General features: G+C 38.7%; 5 protein-coding genes across 11 annotated transcripts; 3 read left to right on the forward strand and 2 right to left on the reverse strand.

The window, feature by feature from the left end:
* Positions 1–343: 343 nt before the first annotated feature.
* Positions 344–2,951, reverse strand: LOC117791782 (protein panoramix). Of its 5 annotated transcripts, XM_034631681.1 has the most exons (6): positions 2,618–2,951; positions 2,375–2,554; positions 2,112–2,300; positions 1,925–2,012; positions 1,833–1,879; positions 344–1,757 (listed from the first exon to the last, which is right to left on the reverse strand). In XM_034631681.1, the coding sequence occupies exons 1-6, from the start codon at positions 2,934–2,936 to the stop codon at positions 364–366; spliced, it is 2,217 nt and encodes a 738-aa protein (XP_034487572.1). In that variant the 5' UTR covers positions 2,937–2,951; the 3' UTR covers positions 344–363. The 5 variants fall into 5 exon arrangements, with proteins under 5 accessions (XP_034487572.1, XP_034487564.1, XP_034487557.1 ...); XM_034631673.1 differs by having other exon boundaries at positions 1,833–2,012; positions 2,112–2,288; XM_034631666.1 differs by having other exon boundaries at positions 1,833–2,012.
* Positions 2,952–3,563: 612 nt separating this feature from the next.
* On the forward strand, positions 3,564–7,730 carry LOC117791857 (double-stranded RNA-specific editase 1). Of its 2 annotated transcripts, none has more exons than XM_034631764.1 (4): positions 3,564–3,762; positions 6,132–6,402; positions 6,676–7,271; positions 7,344–7,730. In XM_034631764.1, exons 1-4 carry the CDS (start codon positions 3,706–3,708, stop codon positions 7,536–7,538), a joined length of 1,119 nt encoding a protein of 372 aa, XP_034487655.1. In that variant the 5' UTR covers positions 3,564–3,705; the 3' UTR covers positions 7,539–7,730. The 2 variants fall into 2 exon arrangements, with proteins under 2 accessions (XP_034487655.1, XP_034487664.1); XM_034631773.1 differs by lacking the exon at positions 3,564–3,762 and adding an exon at positions 4,614–5,301.
* A 300-nt stretch (positions 7,731–8,030) lies between these two features.
* On the forward strand, positions 8,031–9,404 carry LOC117791894 (NFU1 iron-sulfur cluster scaffold homolog, mitochondrial). The gene is made up of 3 exons (XM_034631819.1): positions 8,031–8,183; positions 8,252–8,532; positions 8,672–9,404. The coding sequence occupies exons 1-3, from the start codon at positions 8,116–8,118 to the stop codon at positions 9,214–9,216; spliced, it is 894 nt and encodes a 297-aa protein (XP_034487710.1). The 5' UTR covers positions 8,031–8,115; the 3' UTR covers positions 9,217–9,404.
* A 219-nt stretch (positions 9,405–9,623) lies between these two features.
* Positions 9,624–11,271, forward strand: LOC117791899 (synaptobrevin homolog YKT6). The gene is made up of 2 exons (XM_034631833.1): positions 9,624–10,003; positions 10,101–11,271. The coding sequence occupies exons 1-2, from the start codon at positions 9,879–9,881 to the stop codon at positions 10,573–10,575; spliced, it is 600 nt and encodes a 199-aa protein (XP_034487724.1). The 5' UTR covers positions 9,624–9,878; the 3' UTR covers positions 10,576–11,271.
* Positions 11,272–11,863: 592 nt separating this feature from the next.
* Positions 11,864–14,999, reverse strand: LOC117791767 (putative uncharacterized protein DDB_G0277255). 2 transcript variants are annotated; one of them, XM_034631647.1, is made up of 5 exons: positions 14,797–14,999; positions 14,554–14,734; positions 12,763–14,487; positions 12,166–12,414; positions 11,864–12,108 (listed from the first exon to the last, which is right to left on the reverse strand). In XM_034631647.1, the coding sequence occupies exons 1-5, from the start codon at positions 14,814–14,816 to the stop codon at positions 11,974–11,976; spliced, it is 2,310 nt and encodes a 769-aa protein (XP_034487538.1). In that variant the 5' UTR covers positions 14,817–14,999; the 3' UTR covers positions 11,864–11,973. The 2 variants fall into 2 exon arrangements, with proteins under 2 accessions (XP_034487538.1, XP_034487547.1); XM_034631656.1 differs by lacking the exon at positions 11,864–12,108 and having other exon boundaries at positions 12,281–12,620.
* Positions 15,000–15,066: the final 67 nt, after the last annotated feature.

Raw genomic sequence — 15,066 nt, forward strand, 5'->3', positions numbered from 1 at the left:
AATTTGAATATGCACTTTTTTTTTAAACTTTGACAGCCCTGGAACCCTAGCGGCAGTGCCTCCAACTTGTTTTAATAGTCGTAACGCAAAAAACGGCTGGCGGGCTTTCAATTTCTTACTTTTAACATTTTCTTTAAAAACAGTAGAAACAAACCAAGATTAATCCAACAAAAAAAGAAGAAAAATTTTAAAATTAACATATTTTATTTTATTTCAATGCTTAAAGCTTAGGTAGGATAAGAAAAATATAATGTTTTGGTTAATAAATTCATTTTTGGCACGTTTGCAATTGTTTGCAGATAAGTTTGAGATATGCTTTTAAACTTATTTCGTCAATTATAAATTTTTTGCAAGTTACTTAATTTAATAATATGTTTTTTTCTTTGTTAGTTGCTTAACTTCTTCGCGCTTGATTTTTAGAGCATTATGAAGAGCATTAAATATAGCATCGGCCCAGTATACAGAGCTGGGCTTTGTTGCGCAGAGTTCCTTCAATGCATACATAACATTGGCATGTTGTTGCGACAAGTCGGATTCGGAGAATTGAGAGTCCAACCAGAAGATGCCTTGCTGAGATGTCGGCTTTGTTTGGACAGCAACATCCTTTGTACAGTTGACTAAACGTCCGTCTGTTTGAGTCGACAGACTTCTAAATAGTCCTGTGGAGATGCATTCATCCTCTGTCTTGATGGCCGCCTTCTCCGCCTCTTGCTGCAGTCTTATTTTGTGTAAGGACATCTGTGAATTCTCCTTCAGTTCCATCAAACGTGTTACATCAATGCCGGTGATGCGCAACAATTTAGCTGTTACAGCTGGCATGGCCTCCAATCCCCATTTGGATAGATCTATGTTTGATTTTGTAGTTGAGTTAAACTTATAAGTGACATTGAAGTTGTTGCTCAACGGTGACGGGTTCTCATAGATGGCACTGCTCATCAATAATTCCGAGCTGGGCAACTTTCGAACAGTGTCAACCACAAGGAACTCAGACTCCGGTGCATTTGATGACTTGAGACGAATTGAATGAAGTACAGCTTTCACGCGTTCAACAGCCAACTTGCGCTTTTCCATGATAGTCAATGTTGGTGGAGGAGAAGCTCCTGCGCCAGTTGCACTTGGCATTAATTTGTTTAAATTGATAATCTTAATGCTTTTCTCACAATCTTGAACTGGCAAATAGTCGAGGACACCGGCTTCTGCTTTCACTGTGATCCTTGAAGCAGAAATGCTGGAAATTTCATTACTGCGCCTTTGCTTATGGCTACGTTCTGTACTCTGACTACGAGAAGGACTTCCGCTTTGACTGCGTTCCCGCTTCCGTTTTTTCTCCTTCTTGTGTTTCTTTTTCTTTGATTTCTCATGTTGTTTACGTTCCAATTTTTCCTTTAGTTGGTTATGCGCTTCCATAAGTGTTCGCAACTCTTCATCAATTTCATTTGTCGACGGTTCTTGCTTCACTGTGTCGACATTTCCGAGGTCCGCTTCCGAAAGTGAATCAAGGAAATCCAAGTGTAAATCCTCTAGTTCCTCTTTTTTTAATTTCACTTCAAGCTCATCATTTAAATGATTTTCTGGCGCGTCCGACATCATGTTATCATTTGGGTGAGATTCAAAATGGTTATGCTCATGGTGAGTGATCGAAATTCCAGAATGTGATGATGGATCATCGAATCTTGGGCTTCTTTTGATCCTGTTAAGACTAATTGAAGGGGGTGAGGGTGGTTCTGGAGCAGCATCAAGCTTCGGCGGCAACGACTCTGTAAATATTGCAGGTTTAAATCAAAAATATAAGTTTATCTTCCCTGCAAGAGCATAAAGATTCTTTAACGCACCTAAGATATTGTCAACATTTAACTGAGATTCAAGATTATCCTCCTTATCGTCAGAAGCGTTTGAAGTCGTTTGTGGTGTTGATGGATCATCAAATCTTGGGCTTCTCTTGATCCTGTTAAGATTAATTGATGGAGGTGAGGGTGGTTCTGGAGCTGCATCAAGCTCCGGCGGCAACGACTCTGTTAAAAATTCATGTTTAGATCAAAAATTAAAGTTTATCCTCGGAACTCTGAAGATTTGATACCCTGCAGGGGTAAAATAATTATTCTCTGACGCACCTAAGATATTGTCAACATTTGACTGAGATTCATGAATTTTCTCCTTATCGTCAAGAGCGTTTGAAGTCTGTTGTGTTGATGGATCATCAAATCTTGGGCTTCTTTTGATACTGTTAAGATTAATTGATGGGGGTGAGGGTGGTTCTGGAGCTGCATCAAGCTCCGGAGGCAACGATTCTGTTAAAAGTTCATAATTAAATCAAGAATAAAAGTTTCGACCGATCGACCCTCTGCAAGGGTAAAATAATAATTCTCTGACCCACCTAACATATTGTCAACATTTGACAAAGATTGAAGATTGTCCTCCTCATTGTCAGCAGCGTTTGAAGTTCTCTGAGGTGTTGATGGATCATCAAATCTTGGGCTTCTTTCCATTCTTTTAAGATTAAATGATGGAGTTATGGGTCGTTCTGGAACTGCATCAAGCTCCGGCATCAACGAATCTGTTAAAAAATCATGATTAAAATGAGAATAAAAGCTTATTACTTACAGATTCTCTGGCGCACCTAACATATTGTCTAGATTGTCCTCCTCGTCAGCCGTGTTTGAAAATCTCGGAGGTGTTGCTTGTTGATCATCAAACGTTGGGCTTTCTTTGATCCGCATAAAATTAGCTGATCGGGATGAGAATGGATCTGGAGCTGATGCCGGGTTCTTATCATCGCTATCCCATTCAGAGTCAGAGAGATTCACAATTTTGGGGTCGGGCGAGCTCATTTTTTCGTCACGCAAAGGAGTATTCTCGTTGTCCTTTATTGACGAAGGCTCTGGCTCCCTTTTGACGTCTTGGCCTGATCCATTTTTAGCATTAATTTGATTTTCCATATGAAGCAAAAAATATACAAAATGGATAATAATTATTTAATAATACTAAAGCGAGGATCACTGTTGCCAGCTTAGCTAATTTATAGCTAGATCTGGCTATTTTTACAGTTCGTTTGGTAGAAAAATTTCAAAATTGCTATTAGCTGGAAACTTGGCTACTTTAAATATATGAGCCCTATTTGCCTAAATGACACATGCGACATTATTCCGAAATTTGTTTTTTCATGCAAATGTGTTCATAAATACCAACAGCATCAGTAACCAAAATATTAAATTTTAATTTTATATATTTACGGAGATATTGGCCTGTCACTTATAAAGTAAGCGACAGACGGCACACGAAATTAAAATAATTCAAAAAACTCTCTCCTGTAAAATATTATTTTTGTCGCTTGCGTTTTTTATGCAAATAGGGCTCGATATATTCAGCTAAGTTTTTCTATTAACATTTTTAATAAAACTGTGCAAAAACTAACAATAACAATATTAGATGCTTTCCAGACAGAAACAGCTATTGTTCCTGTAAGGAGTTGGCAATTTGGTCTGAGCGTGAAAATTGAACTTTTTCCGCGAATCAAGGTTGCCACACCGTTTAGTTCACTTTGGTGAATAGTTAATCGACTGTTTTGGGCAATAGCAACGATACATTCGATAACAACTCTACATAAAAAAAGTATCTCAATTTCCAAAATATATGAAATTCGTAAAGCAGTAGTACAAGAAAGGAGCTACAGTTCTTAATATAAATATAATCGAATTAAGTTAAAAGATGAATCGCACACGAAGGAACGTTGGCAATAAACCATTTGTTTCTGGAGGAGTCTATGTAAGTTTTTTTTCTATTGCTATTGAAGTTTTCAAGAACTTGAATTTGCATTACTCATTGCTCTATATCAACGTCCATTCAATATTTTCATTAAAACAATTGTCTGTATATATTTGCATATGTATGTATATGTACACATATGTATATATATAATATATGTATGCGTAATGTTCGGCAATACGATAAGTATGATAGCAATAAATTTTTTGTATGCATACGAATATGTTGGTGTGAATAAATTATGTTAACACGTAAATAAAAGTATGTATGTCATTAAGTTTATATTCTAGCATATTAAACATTTATATGCATACTTGTACATACAGCTTATGTACACATGTTTGTATGCAATGTAGTTTCGATCAATACCGGTATACATACAAACAGACATACACACATACAAATACACAATGAATTGCTTACCGCATACATACATACATACATACATATGCATATATCGTAATGTTCGTGTGCATGCAAGCATATGCATACATATGTACATACATATTCATTTATAATTTCACTTCATATTACAACTATTTTGCAATAACAGTAATTCTATTTTTATTTATATAATTTACAGAGCACAAATTGAAAATGTGTGTCTCAAACCAATTGTGAATTTATTTGCAATAGCCACTAAAAGTGCTTTAATCGCAAGTGCCTAGCGTTGTCCACTCTTCACTCCTTTTCGCCGTCTCCTATACACACACATACACAACTTACCAAGTTTATAAGGCAGCTTAAGCATTTTAACCAAAATCCAAACCAAAAATAAATAAAATCGCACAATAATTTTTCGCATTAGAACTCAATAAAATAAAATGGTTATAAATGCGATGTACATATGTAAGTCAACTTGATTTTATTTAAACGGACTTGAGCTGACGTATAAACGAATATACATACAAAAACATAAGTCACACACACACACACTCGGTTGACGGCGTTTGGAAGTTTGAAGCATTTGGTCAATTTACATGAGGAGGGCCAGCACTTATTTATATATGAAAAAAGCAGGACTTGCGATTTTGGTTACTTTTATGGCTACTGGAAATCGATTTATCCAAAATTGTAACTAAAATTATTAGTTTTGCGTTAGATAGCAATGCTCATTTACTTCACTTGAGTTCCCAAACGAGACACGAAAGCGCCAATTCGAAATGATCAAACGCTTGGGCGATACCACATCTGCCAATCAAGGCGGCAGCATAACTGATCACCTGTGTTCTTGGCCAGTTCACATCAAGAGATCATTCATCGTCCATCAGTGGGCGGCCAGGTGTGATGTTGCTTTTGTTGTGGTTGGTGATCCCCATGCAATTTGGTTAATATGATGTGACATTAGCGTAAACCATCGAATGGTTGGCTCATGGTTTTCGTTGGAGCAGTGCGTCCGCATGATTCGTTTGGGCACTTTGGGTTGTAGGAGTGGTCATGGCTATTCCTGAACTATAGTTTTTAGTAGAACCGCCGGCACATGTGCTGCGATATATGCCCACGCCCACGCCGGTAGTAGATCCCTTGACATCTTGGCATGTAAGACATTTCGAGATTGGTACATTGGTACATACATATATATGCTATTGGCCAACGGGTTATTTTCTAGTTGAAGCCAAAACCAAGCAGTTCGTAACATAACACTATTTTCTAATATTTTTTTTTTTAATTATGAAATTCTTATTATTTTTATCTGAATTTTATTAATTTGTATCTCTTTTGGTTTTCGCATTTTTATAAAAATCTAAGTTAAAATTTTTGAAAATCGAAACAATATTAAAACTTTTTTTCATACCCTCGCAGAAGACGTTTGAATTTTGTCGTTTTATTTACTTTAAGACTGGCGTTACTCAAAAATCAGGATTCAATATCCCCTTGCGGTAAAAATGATATATGTTTCGATTCTCACTTGGAAAATTTATCAAATTATAAATGACAGTCTTGATGTAACTGAAATATTCATATATATATATATAAAATGTAATATTCGACTATCTGTTTGCCTATAAATTGAGTAGTGAGAAAAAATCACTTTTGTTTGATATTTCAAAACGAAAATTCAATCTGAAAGGGCATAACATCTACAGTATATCGAATGTAGCTATTCTCTTCAGTTTTTACTTTAAATAATACTTTAAATTTGAGTTTCAGAAAAAACATTTAAAATTTTTTATTATTATTTATGAATAAATTTAAAAGTCAAGAAATAAAAATCATGAAAACAAAAATAAATAATTGGGATACTACAAATAAGTCGAATACCGTTAATAATATAAACTTTGTAGTTTTGAATATACAGAATTAAAAAGTTAAAGTAATTTGTTGTTCAAGTTATATGCATATTACTAATGCTTGATTTTCCTATTTAGAACCCCAGTGTGATTCCGGTTCAACAAGCACCACCTGTGGCTGCACCACAGGTGGTTGCACCTCCTGTGGTTGCTGCGCAGCCATTGCAAAAATCAGAGACGTTGCCGATGCCAATTTTGATTAAGGATGAGGTGATTGTTCCATTAAGCGATGGCGGCAATGGGTCGGATGACACCAATGCCGAGATGGCCTACAACAACGACGATGATATGGAGAATGGCGGTAAAATCCCATTCAAAAAAATATTTCAAAAGCGCAAGAAGTCGTCGGGTGCGTATACATACTATACATATATCCATAACATGCATATAAAGGCATTTCCATGAAAATTAATTAAAAACTCAGATCTTGTGGAATTTTCTTCCAAGCATTTGTTGCTCATACCTTATATTCATAAAATTCGATTGCCAATGAGATATAAAGTAAACTTTTTGAAAATTTGACTTTTTCTTAATTGTTGTCATATTTTGTCGCTGTGGAAATGCCCATATCCAATGAATTATCCCAAGCAGTATGCTATAATATTTATTTTATGCTCCTTAGAAAGGACACGGGATAAGAAGCTGCGTCAGAATCGTCAATTGCGCAAATCAATGTTACCCAAGAACGCTTTAATGGCATTGAACGAGGTGAAGGGCATTAATATCAGTGACTTTACGATTAATAGCAATCCCGATGGCGGCTTTACGGCCATTGTCACCGTCAACTCCAAGCAGTACGAGGGCAAGGGACATTCGAAGATGGCTGCTAAGAATCTGGCATGCGAGAAGGCTTTGCGCGATTATATTATTGCCAAAATGACGCCAAGGACCAAAAAAATGCAAAAGGCAGCTAATGATGGCGAGCCCGAACCAATGGAGATTAACGATGGTGAAGCTGGTGAAGCGCCAGAAGATGATGTACCCATGTTAAATCTGGCCTCATTTGCCATTTACAAGCTATTTGCTGAATGGGAACGCGAGGGTTATATTGTCCCCGAAATGCATCCATCGGCTGGCAGTTCCTCAGCCCAGACGGGAGATCAGAATGTTCCAGCAGCGGCTGCTGCAGTTGTCACAAAGGAGCCAAAGAAACCGCCAGTGCGCACAGAGCTACCAGCCAACTGGGAGACAATGCATCCAGCCACATTGCTATGCGTGGTAAGTAGACGAGACATTTCTATAAAAATTCATATGAATCTATTTTATTTTTCTTGACTTATTTGCTTACAGATGCGTCCAGGTCTTTCGTATGTGGATCATGGCTGCATTGGCGAGAAGCCAAATATTATGCAACGTCTTGGAGTTATTGTGGATAATCAGGAGTTTACCGCCAATGGACGTTCCAAGAAAATCGCACGCCGAAATGTGGCTGTCAATGTTTGCAACAGTTTGTTCAATACAAACTTCACATATGAAGAATATTAAATGAGCGTAAACAGCGCTAACAGGAATCCCTTATAAGATCTGCTATGTCACATTTCTCAATTGTTACAACTCCCTTAGACGATTTAACACAATCATTAATGCGCTAATCCTAATATACAAACGAGCATAGGCATCAGCATGTCGTTCCATTATAATCACTTATCTTTTAATTAAATAAATATATTCTTAATTGGTAATAATATATTCTTAATTATCTTCATTAACATTTTTCAATAAATTATACGTCGCAAAAAAGGTAAGTTTTCGATCTTTGAAAAAAAAGTGTTCCAATCGTATATCTGGTAGCTGAACAATCCGAATTATTACATTACATTACATTGCATTTTTAACAAAAGCCATAGTATTTCTAAGCTTTGGTGCTTTTAAAATTGCAGCTGATTTTTGCAACGAGTATCAGCACTGTGCTTCAGCTTTCTATCACATATCGAAATATTGCGCGCCGATATATTTTTATTTTCAACAGTCTGGCAATATTGAAGAGAACAGCTGTTTTTTTGTTAGTACGTAGTTCATATGTTTATGTATTCATCGATTATAACAACATATTACATAGACAATGTCGAAATTAATTTCCTACGCTGCAAAAAATACTTTGCGTAATACACGCCTCAATGCAAATCAAATGTAAGTGAAAAACAATCATTTTAATTCGAATGCAATTTGGAAAATTCTCGATCTCTTTACGTTATCAGTTCTCAGTATGCGGCCAGAGACTTCATGCACATGTCTGCATCGGTTTCGGCATTGTCGGCACGCAAAACATATTCAACGCCACTTACACAACAAACTGTGCTCCAGCAGCCTTTGGCATCAGTTCAAGGATTGGGACAGATCACAAAACGCAGCATGTTCATCCAGACACAGGACACACCAAATCCGGACAGTTTGAAGTTCCTGCCTGGTGTCGAAGTGCTGGGCAAGGGAAATACGTATGATTTTCCCAGTGGCACAACAGCCCATTGTAGTCCATTAGGTGAGTTTCTTATACGTTGTACCGAGGGTATAATAAAGATAGATATTTTTTTTAATCAGAATAAGAGTTTGAGCAACCAAATTTGACATTGCTACTATGAAATTGACCATGAAAATGATCAAATAATTTTTCGTTGCAGCTAAATTATTGTTTCGTGTGGAAGGAGTACGTGCTGTCTTCTTTGGTTCGGACTTTATAACAATATCCAAGGAGGAAAGCAGTGCATGGGGCATTATAAAACCAGAAGTTTTTGCCATCATCATGGACTTCTTCGCCAGCGGTTTGCCCATTTTACATGAGGCGCGACCTAACGCAGATACTGAAATTCTTGAGGATGATGATGAAACTGTCATGATGATTAAAGAACTTTTGGATACGCGTATTCGGCCCACGGTGCAAGAGGATGGCGGCGATATCGTTTTCATGGGCTTTGAAAATGGCATCGTCAAGTTGAAAATGCAAGGATCATGCTCATCTTGCCCCAGCTCTATTGTTACTCTTAAAAATGGTGTACAAAATATGCTACAATTCTATATACCGGAGGTCGAGTCCGTTGAACAGGTTCTTGACGATGCGGACAAAGTGGCAAACAAGGAATTTGAGCGTTTCGAAAAAAGTTTGAAACAAAAGGAACAACCCAAGGAACAAGAACCTCCTGTTAGCATCGGTGGCACCCCAAATTAGTCTTGTTATAATTGTTTTTATGATTAAATTAATATCTTTAGTAGAGATACAATTATAAGTTCGTTTGTATAATATACGACTTTAAAGTTTAAACAATAGTTTGACCGTTGTATAATTTCTCGCCGACAATTAGGTTCTTACTTGATCAACGTTTATTATGAAAGAGAATAATAAAAATGCAAAATTGTTATTTTCGACAAAAGCTCATAATAAATTTGGCATTTGGGTGTAAATTTGTATTAATTCTAGTTTTAATTACTAAAATTAAAAAACCATTTTTAGAAAATAGCTAAAAATTGATAAGCCTTTTTCTGGGAGCCAAGGCTGCCACACGTTTTTAGGGAACCAAGGCTGCCACACCGTCTGGTTCACTTTGGTGGGAAGTTAGTCGATTGTTTTGAGCGATATCAACGATCCGATAACAAACAACTCTATCGCACACTCATACACGAAACGAATTAAACAAATCATATATATATTTTTTTTTTCCACATTTGACATTAATAGCAAAAACAACAAGTGTGCGCCTTAACTTGAACCCACCTTGCAAATAAATACAAAATACATTAGAACAATATCAATAGCATTCTTTTAAATCACAAGTAAAACTGTAAGCAGCAGACGTAAGTTTCGCCACCTGCACAAAAAAAAAGTCGTGAAATATGGTCAGGCTATTTAACTTGAGCGTCTTCTACAAGGGTGCCAGCGAAGCGCGACTGTTGAAGTCCACATCGGACTTGCAGTCCTTTCCATTTTTCCAACGTAGCACTGTCAGTGAGTTCATGACGTGAGTAAGAACGGCGACGGCGCAATTTGCTGCCCATCTTTTTGATTGTAACCAACTTGACTCACATATGTGTGTAAATTATTTGTATTATTTGTAGTTTCGCGTCAAGGACAATTGTGGAACGCACTCAGCCGGCGCTGCGACAGTCGGTTAAACAGGATGCCTACATGTGCCATGTTTATGTGCGAGCCGATAATTTGGCTGGAGTTCTGATTGCGGATCACGAATATCCACATCGTGTGGCACACACGTTAATCACAAAGATACTGGACGACTTCACAGCCAAAGTGGCGGCAGGATTGTGGCCCAATGGCTCGGACGCGGAAATTCCGTTTGATGCATTGCCCGTATTTTTGGCCAAATACCAGGATCCCAAAGAGGCTGATCCGCTGTTGAAAATGCAAACGGATTTGGATGAAACTAAAATCATATTGAAGAGCACAATTGAAGCGGTGCTGAAGCGTGGAGAGAATTTGGAAGATATGGTCTACAAATCCGAGCAGCTTTCAATGCAGAGCAAGGCCTTCTACAAGACAGCGAAAAAGACAAATTCATGTTGCAACTTCACCTAAGCCAGGGTGCAAGGTCAGCAAACGGGAAACGTTAAACACCATGAAACAACAACTACTACAACAACAACACCAACAAGCAACGTATAACAACAAACAACAACAAGATGATGTAGAAACGCAGCAAGAAAACTGCTAGAGATCGCGGCAATGGCTTAGAATTTGTATGCTTTTTTAAAATAATTAATTTTATATATTTAAAATATATCTATGTATAAACATGCATCCATATATGTATGTATACATACACACGTTTATTTACGTATGTACATATATGTGTGTGATGTACGAATGTACCGCAACTCAAGGATATGCACGTTCAATTTGTTTGTTTGCATGGTACAGATAATGTTATACATACATATGTAATTATAAATGCTACCAATACAATTATAATATATAATACTATACTATATATAATATATACTTATGTATGTGTGTGTGTTCGCAATCTGTGTCTTATCTCCTTTGGATTTGTGTGCTCATCATCTCTTCAGCTTCAGCTTTAGCTTTTGTCATTTGTATCTGCTCCAAATGCGATGTATTTGTATGTATTATGTATGAACTATATATATAACGAATCGCTGTTAGTTTCACAACTGTGCAGGTGACTCCAAAACTGCCGAATACTCAAGAGGCAACCCTCGCCAATTTTATGGGATTAATAAAAAGTATTATACCAAATGTGATTGACATTTTAATTGAATTTCTTTTATAACTTTTATAGTTAGACCAATAACTTTGTTGACAAAGTAAAATAATTGTTTTTTTTTTAAATAAAATTCTTTTTTGATTTTTAATTATTTGTTGCTTATTTTATTTAGTTAAGATTACATCCAATTAGTTGTTTTTTGTCAAAACAGTTACTTGACATACTGTAAGGCTTATCGGATAAATGTTTTTTTTTTAGTATATTCAGATAGAATTCGCTTTCTATAAATGTTTATCAAATTAAGTAAATTTAACTTTCTTTAAACAATTCATTTATTCAAATTTCAAAGGTTTTAAAAACTTTCGCCTATACATTACTCTATTAAATATATTTGGAATACATTTTAAATCGTTTAAATGTGTATTCAAAGGTCATATTATTATAAATACAGTTATATATAGTTTAAGAAGTTTTAAAATATTAACAAAAAAAAAGATTTCGAAAAAATATATAAAGTTTATTCCAATTCCAAGTCGTAATGGTGCAGTGCTGTCTGTGTGAAATATTCGATTGAATCATATTATAATCTATTAACTTGGGAATCTTTGGCAAGAAATTACGAAAATGAATGTTTCAATGTCTATGAAGAATTATAAAATATATAGTCTTTTATTTGTAGTTGAATGAGTAGAGTTAACTTGGAAGGGATTGGCAATGCGTGTTAAGAATGATTCGATTCATAGGAATTATTATTGGCGTTGCTTGAGATGCCCTGCAATGAGTTTCGTGTTAATCCGTTTGCGATCCCGCGCGATTATCTCCATGCGTTCCTTAATGCTCGTTTGAAAGAAGATCAGATGCAGAGTGCGGCTAGCAGAGCAGAGCTGTAAAGACTCCCAAAGTAAGTAAATAATATTGGAATCAAAACGCATCGAATTTACCTGCTGCAAAAGGCGTGCCTTAAGGCGTATGTTGGCCGGCTCCTCCTGATCTAGTTTGTTGCCATACGTCTCCAGATGTAGATTGAGCACAAAGATGAGCGTATCGCGTATGGTTTGGACAATACGCTGCACTTGCTCTGTCCGAAACAGGCGACGCACCAGGAAGCCACGGGTGACGGCATTAATAAGCGTTGCGGCTTCGTGACGACGATGTGTCTCAAGCTCCGACTGCGACTCCAACGCTAACAGCTGGCGATGATCAAGATGCAAGTTAATATTAGCATTGTCAACCGGGGAAACTGGACTTGGGTTAGTACAAGTTATTGAAAATATTCAATTGCAACGGAAGCTTGTTACAAATGCTTCATTTATATTGATTATCCCAAGAATTGCCCAATCTAATGGGCTTTAAGGCACTTGTTTGGCTTCGATTTGCTTAACAATTACTTCTTGCGCTGTTCACGGAGCAGCAGAAGCCAGTTAGAGATACAAATAGGCAGATAGATAGATATACAGATAGATAGATGGATGTAGAGAGAGAGAGGAGTAGAAAGTTGGTTAGTTGTTGCCCAATTTGGGGCGCAGTTGTTTACTTACTGACTGACGACTGGGCGAGGCAGATCGACGTGTCTTGGACAGAGATGGCTGCTGTGGTTTACCTTTAGTGATTGTCGTTGTTGTCTTATTGGTGGCTCTTCTTGCTGGCGGCGTTTTAGACGGCAACACGGGACTGGTCACCTTTCTGGCTGCGGGCGCCTTGGAATGACTGCGTTGTATAGGCTTTTTAATTTTAGCTTTGGCATTTGTGTTGTTGTTGCTGCTGTTGTTGTTGCTGTTGCTGCTGTTATTTGTTATTGACTTGGGTGAACTGGTGGCGCTATCAATGGGCAGCAGCTCTGAAGGCGCATCAGATTCATTGTCCACATCGAAGAGACGCTTGCGTGCCGTGCACAAAGCAGAGTCTTTGCTCGATAATGTTAAGGTATCGTTTTGTGAGGAACGTGACGGTGTTGGCAAATCATCGGTGCTCGTGTATTCCGAGATGCCGCTCGGACTGAGCTCGGTGGAGAGCGGCGCATAGGCGGACACATTGATATCCGCACAGATCTGTTCGATGAGAAACTTCTGCTGGCGATCAAATTCCGCCTGCATGCGTCGCTGCTCCTCGTGTTGATACTGCATCAGTTGCTGGAAGCGATCGCGATGCGCCGACTTGATATCTTTCAACATCTGTCGCTTGGCCAACGTCAATTGTTTCCTCTCTTCTTGATCCTGTTCGTCCAGCACATCATCTGCTTCATGCAGGGCACGCTGCAACAGTTGCTTAAGCTGCTGCTGTTGATTCTGTAGGTTTCTAGTGTGGCCACCACATCGTCTACCAGCCGATGATGTTGACCTGTTGCCCAAGTCCACACAGCTGCTGCTGACACTCCGCTGCACTTGTTTGGCCTTAGACTCGACTGTGTCGCGTCGTAAGTGCGCCAGACTCTGCGCCGAGGAGCAGCACGACACGCTGCCAGCTGGCAACACAAAACGGCATCGCGGCGAAGTTTGTGCCACACCAGAAGTAATTGCTGCGGTTCCCACTGCCGGCGGGAACAGTGGCGGGGGTATGGGCGCTTTACTGCCTTCTCGCTTCATGTGCTCCACCAGAGCCGGCGATGGCTCCTCCAGCGTAAACGAGCGGGAACGCTGCATTTGCATGCCATTCGTTTGACCAGCATTTAACGATGGACTCGTACTTGAACGCAACATTCGCTTGTCAACAGCAGACAGCTCCTTGTTCTGCCAGAGCAATTGCATGGGCTGCGGCTCCAGTTGCAGCTGCTCTCCCTTCCCAGTCAGCTCAAACTGCATTATGCGGCTGGTGATGTTGTTAAGCTTGCGACGTGGTGTGCCTAGCATTCGACTGTATTGCACTTTCGGCGGAGATGGTGATGGAGGAGGCTTTGGCGGTTGATTATCACCACGCAGCGGCGTTGGTGGATTCACACAGATGGTAGGTATAACATTATTGGCCACATTCAGGGTCTGGGGACGATTTCGTGGCGAGCTGTGAGGCGACTGCTGACGTGTGCTGTCATAGATGAACGTCTGCGTTTGCTGCAGCTGTGGGAATCTTTGTATAGTGCTCATGGTACTACTGTTGGCGTCGTTGCTGCTGCTGTTGCTGTTGGAGCCACTGCTGCTGTCCGAATCTATAACTCTGGTCTCGTCCAAGATTGTTGTTGATCTGACGGCATTCGACTGCTTGTACTTGGCCTCTAGTTCTAGTGCTCGCTGTCTTAGCAGCTGCATCTGGCGCCGCCTTTCCGCCGTCATCTGTTTGACGGTTATGTGTTATGGTTCAGTGATGGTGCTCCCATTAACAATCAACAATCTACTTACCAGCGGCGGCAAAATGGGCTGCCCATCGATGCGGAACTGGGAGACGTATGGAGTCGTTACTGTTACTGAATTGGGATTGGCGCTTCTACTGCTGCTGCTGACATCTGTGTGTGTATCCGATGGCGATGTAAACATTCCGTCATTCTCTTCTGTGGCGGCACGCAGCTGATCCATCGCCCAGCTGCCCAATGACAATACAAAAATACAATTCGTATACAATAAAATTGTGTTTATTTGACCCACCTTGCGTTATCCATATCCATTTTATGTCTGTGCACTTCGAATTTGGAATGTTTCTTTTCGAAAATTGGCAAACGCGAGAAACGCGACCCAAAACGTACAACTTAAAAAATGCTTAACTTTACATTTGTTGTGTGTCCGTTGCTATGACAATTTCAAAGGGCAACTGCGCACCTGAAGCAGCCTCTGCTGCCACATCCAACAATACTAAATTATCAAATATATACCAAATAATAAACGTATAAAAACTTAAAACAAAAAAAAAACGATGTA

This window comes from Drosophila innubila, chromosome X, assembly GCF_004354385.1.
Source record: "Drosophila innubila isolate TH190305 chromosome X, UK_Dinn_1.0, whole genome shotgun sequence".
In the NCBI taxonomy this organism is placed as follows: Eukaryota; Metazoa; Arthropoda; class Insecta; order Diptera; family Drosophilidae; genus Drosophila; species Drosophila innubila.